Source organism: Vidua macroura, chromosome 1, assembly GCF_024509145.1.
Source record: "Vidua macroura isolate BioBank_ID:100142 chromosome 1, ASM2450914v1, whole genome shotgun sequence".
Lineage (NCBI taxonomy): Eukaryota > Metazoa > Chordata > Aves > Passeriformes > Viduidae > Vidua > Vidua macroura.
This window is the reverse complement of record NC_071571.1, coordinates 95789793-95800747: the sequence shown is the minus strand read 5'-3', so window position 1 is coordinate 95800747 and position 10955 is coordinate 95789793. Positions and strand designations below refer to the sequence as shown.

The following is a 10955-nucleotide window of genomic DNA, read 5'->3' as shown; positions in this document are numbered from 1 at the left end:
GCCTACAGTCTTTGTCATCCTGATCTTTGGTGCTCTCAATAATGCAGCAAGCCTTTTCTCCACCAAAGCGTCACCTGTCTAGGTGAGTTGTGCCATCCCCTATCTGAAGTGACAGCCATCTTTGAGTACCAGCATCTTAACTGACTTCTCTTTCATCATCCATGTTAGAGAAATAACATTTTCGACAAGGTGTTGGGTTTTTCCCCCCCTTTTCTTTATTCTTTCCCCAGCCCCCCTTCGCCCCTTAGTTAGAGCACCTGATCAAAAAATTATTTCTGACAAAGATTTCCTGCTCCAAATTAAATGAGCTCAAGGAGACGGAGCATTTTCACACAGAAAGAAAGGGAAACGTTGATGTTGGAAGTTAATGAATCTGGGAGGAGAGAGAACATTATTGAGACTGGATAATATGATCTAACAGCTTTCCTTCTTCTTATCCTCCCTGTAAAGAATGTATGGAAGTCAGTTATGTGGCATGATTCTAACATCTGTCCTACCCCATAATGGTAATTTGTATAAGTAATGGAAACAGGTTAAATACTTCCATTCTAATGTTGCCAGCAGGGATGAAAATGAACATTTCAATGAAATAATCTCGACAGAGCAGGGAGAGGAGGGGTGGATGGACTGATTCATCTCCAGCTCTCTTTGGTGATCTGAACACTAATGAGAACGCTTGAATGTATAGTTTATCAGATAGAAGGGGAAGAGCAAGTAAATTTCTCAGATTAGAATCACTGTGAAAATATACCCACATGCAAGCTGCTTCGTTCTCCAATTGCCAGCGTTGGCTAATAATTTGCAGCATTCATTTTAAGGGGATAGAGGAGAGAAGAGAAAGAGGTGAAGAATCTTTTTGTTGGCTTTTAATGGGATGCCTTTAAGGGTTATCATTCAACCTGCTAGAAGCACGGAGGTTGTTCTTCTTACAGTACCTTATCTACTATTCAGACACATTGCATTAGAATTAGAGGGTAGGCAGTTCTAGTATTTTGCCCCCCATTTTGCTGCAATTAGAAATGAAAGATACAAACCTCTGTAGTAAGGTTATCTGGTTGTCTCATATTCTCTGCTGCTCCTCAGCCATTGTCATAACTAAGCCATATTTTTCCACCATAGTGACATTGTAATACAGACACACACACATGCACACAGATTTGTAGCATCCGTGCCAGAATTTTGTATGAACATTTCTATATACTAATACAGAAGACTCACAAATCTTCCAGCACTCACAATGTGAGATTTTGGATTCTTTTGTAAAACTCTCATGACTCTATATTCTGGAAACGTGTCTGTAAATGATTTGGGTATTTTCATCTGCCTCTTGTTTTTCTGTAATGAGGGAGATGTGTGACTATAGATTTTCTTTTCTAGTTGTACCTTTTTTTTTTTCCTAAGACATGAAATGTGTTCTTGTGTGCAGTGAAAATCACCCCCAGCCTGGAGTGCAGTTTGTGCAAGGTGACAGTGTGGGCTGTGAAAACTTCTGCAGCTGCTGTCTCCTGTTGGCTGGGTAAATATTAGAAGCTGTGGCAATACATCTGTTGAAGAATGGTGAACACTCACATTGTGCCACTATTGTTTAGTCACAGAGTAGGCCCTGATTTAGTGAAGAATTTTAGACCTAAACCTATCCCTATTTGTCAAATCTATGAAATAGGTATTTCAGTGAAAATTATTTCAGTATTCAATTCCTTTACTGAACTGTGACCTTCGCTGCTTAGGTATTTCTTCTGAATAAATTTATTTATTTGGAGGATTTAAAATTGGGTCTTGAAGGGCTTACTGCATTTAATTTTGTAACTACTAAAACCAAATACAATTATTACTTTTGGTGCTTTTCAAAGTAATTTATTCAATGTTGAATCCCTTTTTGAATGGAAAAGAGTACCTTCGCAGAGACATATTCCTTCAAAAGCACAGTTCCAAGGTTGTGGAAAGGTTTCATGTGAGAATATTTGTATTTTTAACCACATCCTTACGTTTCAGATCTCCGTCTGCTTTTTCAAACAATGGATGTGTATTTATAGTGTAAATATTCTCACTGAAGCAAACACAATGTGCTGTGCTACTCACATGTACAATATATAGCATCTCATGTCCACTTAGATTAGAATGCACAGCTTTTAACACTGCTCAAAGATGACAGTATATCTATGGGGAAGCATTGGCATCCAGAAGGCACATTTTATAGGCACAAAAAAATAATAGCAAGAATTAATAGGAAGAAAAGAAATACAAAATGCCCCCCCCCAATTTTTTAGTTGTCTGGAATTTGAAGGTTTTTCCCCCTTTTACACCTTGCATTTGCCTCAGTCTGTCTAGACACAAATGAGAAAGAAGAGAAAAGCTGACGCTATATTCTTTAAATTCTTGTACTTTAAATATAGTTATTGTTGAGGACGATCATTGTTTATATCTGCTTTTGATATTTTTGTGTGGTTTTGAGACATGTGTAAACCAGCAGTACCTTTGCAGATGCAGGAATGTCTGGAGAAGATTGCTGAGAGTTGCTCAGTCACAGAAGGATATGTTGTCTGAAATCTGTCTGTCCATCTACATTTAGTAATTCAGAATCTCAACATCTCATGCTTTTATTTACAGTAGAATATATTACTTCTCTCTGCAAGTAATTATAATAGGAACATTTTTGCTGTGTTTAAAATACTGAATTTTATTTATTTGTCTAATTTCTGTGAGAATTTTAGTAAAATGTACATGTTTTTAGACATTAACATTCTTCCTTTTGTTTGCTTCTCTGTTAGCTCTTACAGAAACCTTTTCAGTTAGAGAATTGCACTGACCTTGCAAAATACCATATGTTGAGTGTGCTGCTATTCATCTCATAAGCATTAGTAGTCTTGAATGAACAGGTATTGTCTGTATCCTATGATAACCAGAGGAGTTAAATAGACTATTTTTTTATTGCAGTCACAGGAATTAAACATTACAGATAAATTAGTCTCTTTTTTGTTAAGAAGCATTATTTCTTTGTGACTTTAGATACATGTACAGACATGTGGGTGTGCACATCATACAAATTCAGGGTTTATTTAGAACTGGCTTAAATTCTGAAATAGTAAAAAATCATTGTTCTGGCCATTTGTACATTGTTAATCCTTATATTGCAGTATATGTTGGTAAGCGAGTGAACTCAATCACGTAGTAGATTCAGCAAAACCAAAGAGTAGAAGAAGTGAGTAAAAGATGGATATTTCACCCTGACACTCGGTTTCTTTGCTTTGGCAGTTTAACATGGACCTTACATTAGTTATAATGTTTCTTGTGTGGTTTAGCTCCTTTTTATGATACAGTGCAAAAGTATGAGAATAGAGAAAATGCCGCCATAAGTAAATAAAGAAAAATAAAAGACACGGCAGTGGATCATCAGAGTTTCTACTTAGATATATAGATGGTTATATATAGCAATTGTAAAAATATGTATTTATGTAATTTAGAATTAAATAAAGAGATGTAAACAGATAATTCATATGGATCCTTACAAAATGCTGTATCAACTACAGGAACATCCAGCATCTTACAACAGTTTTTTGCACCTACTTATTATAAATACCGGGATGTGAAAATTAGAGAAAAGTGGCATAGTTACACTGTGGTTAGTGAGAAGAAAGCTGTTCATAAAAGCTCAAAATATGTGTCCTCTCAGTTTTTAGCTTGTACTTGTTTTGGTTTTGTTTTTTTAAATAAAAATGCCAGATGGTAACTGCCCGTTGTTGTGCATTTTAGATCTCAGAGGGGTTTATTTTCTATTTAAAAATAATTTAAAAATTAGAAACCGTATTATTGTTTAACTGTTCTTTGCTTTTCTGAAACTTAAAAATGTATTGTCTTTTGCCATTAAAAACTACTGTAAAAAGGTGTGTTGAATTAGAGGGCTAAGATATCCTAGACTACAGCTGTGGGAGTGAATTCTATGTGTGTACTTGGAGTTCAGAACTGCAGCGGTGCTACCATTCTCAAATATCTGCAGAGAGTTCCAACATCATCATTGCTGCAAGGCAGGGAAGCTGGCTGCTTTCTGAATTCTCTTACTACTTCTGCATTCTATTTTTCATTTTATGGACAAAGTGACTTTTGGAGAATATTTTCATCTGGCTTTACAATGCTTTTCTGGCATCTTCCTGGCCTTCGACTCCAGGATTATTTCTGAATTTTATTTATTGTGCTTAGTACTCACCTCTCCTTTTAAACGTATTAGAAAACACTTGAGGCTGATTTATCTGTTTGAGCCCTGATTAGAACTTTTTTAAAAACTAAAAGGTAAAATTATTGTCTGAAAATATTGACATTTAGGGGACAGGTGAAAAATGCAATGGGCATCTTGAGGTTCACTACAACCCCAGTACTAGATAGAGTATTTTCCTACTTCATCTTAAAAGATCAGGCTGAAGCAGTTAGGGACTGCATTAAGACTGAATTGCAAAGGTGAATACATAATGCAGTACTGACCGTAATATGTTTCAAAGAGTATTCATATTGCAATGAAAGAAAATTCTTTTTATTTTTTCAGAAAAGACATTTCAGAATATGTTAGCAGCTGTGTACAAAAAGAAGCTCGACTTGTACTTATGCTCCCCCCAGCTGAAGAAGACCTCAGCTTTGTTAACATAATAATATGTATTTTCTGCATACCACATAGGAGCAGAAGTGCCTCTTTTCTGGCTTGCTTTCAGTATTGTACCATGAAAGGACACAGGACACATTTCAGCATCACTTGCTGCAGAGTTCAGCTGACAAGGAGGCACTTTTTTATTCAGTTACTGAAAATTGTTCATAATCCGTATTTTCTACCTTGACATTCTTATAAATTATCTACATTCCATTGGCATTGTGATTTTTTTAAGCTTCTTTTACAAAACTGGAGGGAAATGTGTACAACTATGTTTTCTGCTTTGCAATGAAAGTATACATTTATCACTTAGGTACATGTAAGTCACTTCTGTGAATTGAGCCCTTGGAGTAAATGTGTTTTGATGTAATGGCCATCTGCTCATGAATATCACATTTGCTAGTTTAACAAATAGTTTGATATAGATAAACACATAGTTTGGTGAGATCATATAGTTTCACAGATAGCAATGCAATTGCAAAAAAAATGCAAAAAAAAAAAAGGAAAGTTTTATATTTTCCATAAACCAATAATCAAGCTGCAGTGGATATCTCAAGGTTTTTGTTTGTTGCTTTAAGAAATTAATCTCTAGCATTTACTTTTAGTTTCTGACTGCTTTTTTTTTTAAATGCTAAATGCAGGACCCACATCAGATCGTAACAGGAGGCAAACTACATCCTTCCCATTTCAGAAAGCAATCAGTCTTGCTTCTCTTTTCGCCTTTCAAAAATGAAAGCTGTTCTGCTCTCAGATGGATGCAGTACAGCCAGACACCATGAGACCCTAGGAACAGCTGATCTGACACTCTTGCCCTGTATGGCTTCATTAGAATCAGGTATCAGTGACACAGAAATGGCCCCTGAAGCTGTAGCTAAAGCCAGTTTGCTAGAAAAGACAGAACTGACAAGATAGAGTTGGTCAAGTCAGTGGTTCTGAGTGTCATGGTCTGAGGGATGCAGGCCAGCTGCAACGCATTACACATACATATGTAGTGCAGTAGATATAGCTCAGTACCAGGCTATTTTTTTAAAGTTGATAAAAACTAGTTTAGTAGGCTCTTTGTTTGATTTTAGTTTTGATATTATGGCATTTACTGTGGTCCTGGCACATATTTTACTGCTGAAGTCAAAGTTTATTCTTCAGTATCACTGATATCAAACTGTAACTATGACAGAGTGTGTGGATTTATAGGAGGAGTATGTGAGTGATGGTGAGTTTGGGTTTTGGATGTATCTTCAAAATTTTTCTTCATAGTTACTGTTTTTAGTGCAGGAGAGCCATGTAAAATGTGCGTGTTCAGTAACATTTTCTTGTTTCCCCCCATACCCCTCCTGTATTTTAGCATATGTTCCTGAGGAAGAATTGAAAGCAGCAGAAATAGATGAAGACAGCGTGGAAGATGATGGGCTGTCTCTGGACATCCAGGAGAATGAGTATTTGTGCAATGAAGAAGCGGAGATCAAAGAGGCTCAAAGCTACCAGAACTCCCCAGTCAGCACTGCAACTAATCAGGATGCAGGCTATGGTTCGCCGTTTAGTGAAAACAGTGATCAGCTGGCCCATTTCAAAAGCACTTCTTCTAAAGAAGAGAAAGAGGATCCTCAGTGCACAGACAATGTTTCCTATCCACAGGACAGCTTGGCACAAATAAAAGCTGTATATGCAAATTTGCTTTCGGAGACTTGCTGGTCCAGTTTAGCTTTGGACTTAAAGAAATCCAATCCAACCACCAGCAACAATGGAATCAGCCAGAATGAAAACACGGCCAGTACTGACACCAATGCCAATTCCCAGAGTACTTGTACTACTGGTACCAACACTAGTACCAGTACAACCACCAGTAGTACTAGCAATAGTAATAGTAATAGTAATAGTAACAGTGGTGGTTCGGGTTACGACTGGCACCAAGCTGCGTTGGCTAAAACTCTGCAGCAGACATCATCGTATGGACTTCTCCCGGAGCCGAGTCTCTTCAGCACAGTACAGCTTTACCGGCAAAACAATAAACTCTATGGGTCTGTGTTCACCGGTGCCAGCAAGTTCCGATGCAAAGACTGCAGTGCAGCCTACGACACGCTGGTGGAGCTAACAGTGCACATGAATGAAACTGGACATTACCGTGATGACAACAGAGATAAAGAAGCTGATAAGACCAAGCGGTGGTCAAAGCCTAGGAAACGATCGCTTATGGAAATGGAAGGCAAGGAGGATGCCCAGAAAGTGCTGAAGTGCATGTACTGTGGGCATTCGTTTGAGTCTTTGCAAGACCTCAGCGTCCATATGATAAAAACAAAGCATTACCAGAAAGTGCCTCTGAAGGAGCCAGTACCAGCCATCACCAAATTGGTCCCTTCTACCAAAAAGCGAGCACTTCAGGACTTGGCTTCGCCTTGTTCGCCTGAGCCAACAGGAATCACGGCAGAAGCTTCACTGAGTGAGTCTGCAAAGGATCAGAAAACTGCCAACCCCTACGTGACTCCGAACAACCGCTATGGCTATCAAAATGGTGCTAGCTACACTTGGCAGTTTGAGGCACGCAAAGCCCAAATACTGAAATGCATGGAATGTGGCAGTTCCCATGATACTTTGCAGCAGCTCACTGCTCACATGATGGTCACTGGTCATTTCTTGAAGGTGACCAATTCTGCTTCCAAAAAAGGCAAACAGCTAGTGTTGGACCCAGTGGTGGAGGAGAAAATACAGTCTATACCTCTTCCACCTACCACCCATACAAGGCTACCAGCCTCCAACATTAAAAAGCAGCCTGATTCCCCAGCGGGCTCCACAAACTCGGAGGAAAAGAAAGACCTAGAGAAGGAAAAGCTGGTGATCACTGAAACAGAGAAAAAGATTAAAGAAGAGAGTGAGGACTCTACGGAGAAATTCGAGCCAACAACTTTGTATCAATACCTCAGAGAGGAGGACCTAGATGATAGTCCTAAAGGCGGAATAGACATATTGAAATCCCTGGAGAACACAGTGACAACAGCCATCAGCAAAGCCCAGAATGGAGCCCCTTCATGGGGAGGATATCCCAGTATCCATGCAGCTTACCAGCTCCCGGGAACAGTCAAACCCCTTCAGCCCGCGGTGCAGAGCGTTCAAATGCAGCCTTCCTACGCAAGCAGTGTGAAATCACTGTCGTCAGAACACAACGCACTCATCCATTCCCCAGGCAATCTTACACCCCCACCTCACAAGAGCAATGTATCTGCTATGGAGGAACTAGTGGAGAAAGTTACAGGTAAAATCAATGTGAAGAAGGAAGAGAAGCCTTTGGAGAAGGAGAAGAGTTCTCCAGTTAAACCCATGTCACCTGCTGCTAAAGAAAACAAGGACTTCCCAAAAGCAGAAGAAATAAATAACAAACAGCAGCCAAAGAAGAGCTCTGAGTCTGAAGTTCAGAAGGTCAAAAAGGATAGTCCAGCAGAAGCACATACGCCAAATGGTACAGAGCCACTTAAAACAAAGGTTGCAAATGGCTGTAACAATTTAGGAATTATCACAGATCATTCACCTGAGCCATCCTTCATTAATCCATTGAGTGCTTTACAGTCCATTATGAATACCCACTTAGGCAAAATTTCTAAGCCGGTAAGCCCCTCTCTGGACCCTTTGGCCATGCTGTACAAAATTAGTAACAGCATGTTGGACAAACCCATTTACCCAACCACTCCAGTCAAGCAGGCTGATGCTATTGACCGGTATTACTATGAGAACAGCGATCAACCTATTGATTTAACTAAGTCCAAAAACAAGCCTCTTGTTTCCAGTGTGACTGACTCTGCCTCATCCCCGCTGAGGGAGAGTGCCCTGCTGGATATTTCCGATATGGTGAAGAACCTCACAGGGCGTTTGACACCCAAGTCTTCAACTCCCTCTACTGTGTCAGAGAAGTCTGATGCTGATGGGAGCAGTTTTGAGGAAGCTCTGGATGAACTGTCACCAGTACACAAGAGGAAGGGCAGACAGTCCAACTGGAACCCTCAGCATCTTCTGATCCTTCAAGCCCAGTTTGCTTCCAGCTTGAGGGAAACCCCAGAAGGCAAATACATTATGTCGGACCTAGGTCCACAAGAGCGGGTACACATCTCTAAGTTTACTGGTCTTTCCATGACCACAATTAGCCACTGGCTGGCCAATGTGAAGTATCAGTTAAGGAGGACAGGTGGAACTAAATTTTTAAAGAACTTGGACACAGGACATCCTGTTTTCTTTTGCAATGATTGTGCCTCTCAGTTCAGGACTGCTTCTACATACATAAGTCACTTAGAGACACACCTAGGGTTTAGTTTGAAGGATCTGTCAAAGTTGCCACTTAATCAGATTCAAGAACAGCAGAATGTTTCAAAAGTCCTCACAAACAAGACTTTGGGCTCACTTGGAATTGCCGAGGAGGACTTAGGCTCCACATTCCAGTGTAAGCTCTGTAACCGAACTTTTGCAAGCAAGCATGCAGTCAAACTGCACCTTAGTAAAACACATGGCAAGTCCCCAGAGGACCATCTGATCTATGTAACTGAGTTAGAAAAACAATAGCGTCCAGGTAAGCAGCCAGGTATGCAAGTGACCACAGGAACATTGCACTAAACTTCTTCATAGTACTGCACTAGGCCTGACCTGAGCCTCTGAAATCAGTCTTACTTTTGTTGCTGAACTGCCTATCTGGACCTTGGTTTTTCTTACACTTATTTTGTAGTTATATTTATATGCTCTTTGTCTGATCTGTGCATGGTTATTTTTTTGTTTCTGTTTTTATTTTTTGTGAGTCAAAGTCTGACCTTTATTTTCAACATCTGTCCTTGATGTTAAGCTATCTTTTGTAGAATATAGTGGGAGACACTATTGAGAGACATTAATTTAGCCGTAAAGAAAGACACAAAGAACAATGATAAAGAGACATCCTAAAATTACAAAGTTGCCATGACAATAAAGGTCACAGAACCTGGTAGTGTCAAGTTTTAACCCTCTGAGAACTGTAATAGCATTTCTGTGCCTTTCCCAGTGACTAAATAAGTAAATAAGGAAAAACAAAATAAAAAGGCTTAAAGGCATTTCATTCAAATAAAAGCTGTGTCGGAAGCAGGACTTTTTTTTTTTTAATGAATGAGCTTCCTTTTTTTTTTTTTAATGCAGAACTGGTTTGTGAAGATATTGTGCATGCAGTCCTTGGAAGAAGGAGAGCTGTGTAGTACTCAAGGGGTTAGGAAGCCACAACTGTATAAGTTAAATAATAATTTAAAAAAAAAAGCAAACCAATTTGCCACTATGCCCAAACTCTCTGGATGCTGAGAATTGCCACTTTTTGGCAAAAGGAAAAAAAAAAAAAAGTATGCAAGCTGTTATTTAAAACAAATGTAAAAATGCTCTTTTCTTTCCTTTATTTTTTTTTTTCTGTAAAATACTGCAGTTTATAGTTATTTACAAATGTTAAGCTTTGTTACAAGCTGACCTTTCTATAGTGTGCTGCATTGGTAAATGAAAACAAAAAAATTGGGGCAAATGTTGGATTCTGTTCCTTGTAAATTGCCAGCATCAGCTTAAAAAAATACATGTTACATATCGTACCATTTTAAACTGTTCAACTTTCTTTGTACCTTCTGGCTGTATGCTTTCTCTTTTAACTTTTTATATTGTCATTTTATATTCAATTTCTGTGTATATAATGTAAAACCACACTTTTTGAATAAAATTTAGTTCCTGCAGCTTGATATAAATAGAGGAATTTTACTGGCACCTGCATCTTTCCAGATGCATGTACTTAAAGGAACTATCTGACAAAAAAAATAAATAAATAAAAATAAAGCAAGCAATGCACTATGAATTATACATTTTGATGTTTTATCATTAATATTGTACAGTACATTTTGGTTCACACAATTAAATCCACTGTTTTCTCAAGTGTAAAATAAACCCACATGCAGTTCTTGATTTACATACATTGTCATGTCGTCATTATATTGCCTTTGAGGTGTTACTCCAGCTATAAGAGGCATCGTTTATATAATCAACCAGCGAAAATCTATTTGAAATCATCTCTCGTGATCTGTGTGCTGACGTGTCTTGCTCAAAGCTGTAATGCTGGTAACCTCTTAGAAGAGATCTGCAGCAGGTACTCACTTCAAAAGGTACATAGCCAGAGCAGTGCGGGGCATTCTGCTCCTCACTGGGGTACAAGAGAGGCTGCAAAGGTTTTGGCCAAGTTAATTTCCTTATGCTGTGCGACTGTACCCGCAGCCATTTTCTGTGTGCGTTCAAAGGCCGTCTCCTCCCTCCCTTCTCTGCTGAAGCACCTTTTGATTTCAACAGTTCCATAGTCAGA

General features: G+C 38.9%; 1 protein-coding gene across 1 annotated transcript in view; it reads left to right on the top strand.

The window, feature by feature from the left end:
- TSHZ1 (teashirt zinc finger homeobox 1) overlaps nt 1-10570 on the top strand; it is a 55502-nt gene extending 44932 nt beyond the window's left edge. The window contains exon 2 of the mRNA XM_053995479.1: nt 5976-10570. Within this exon, the coding sequence (XP_053851454.1) occupies nt 5976-9172 (3197 nt within the window). The 3' untranslated portion in view covers nt 9173-10570. The remainder of the gene's footprint in view (nt 1-5975) is intronic.
- The last annotated feature ends 385 nt before the right edge of the window (nt 10571-10955 follow it).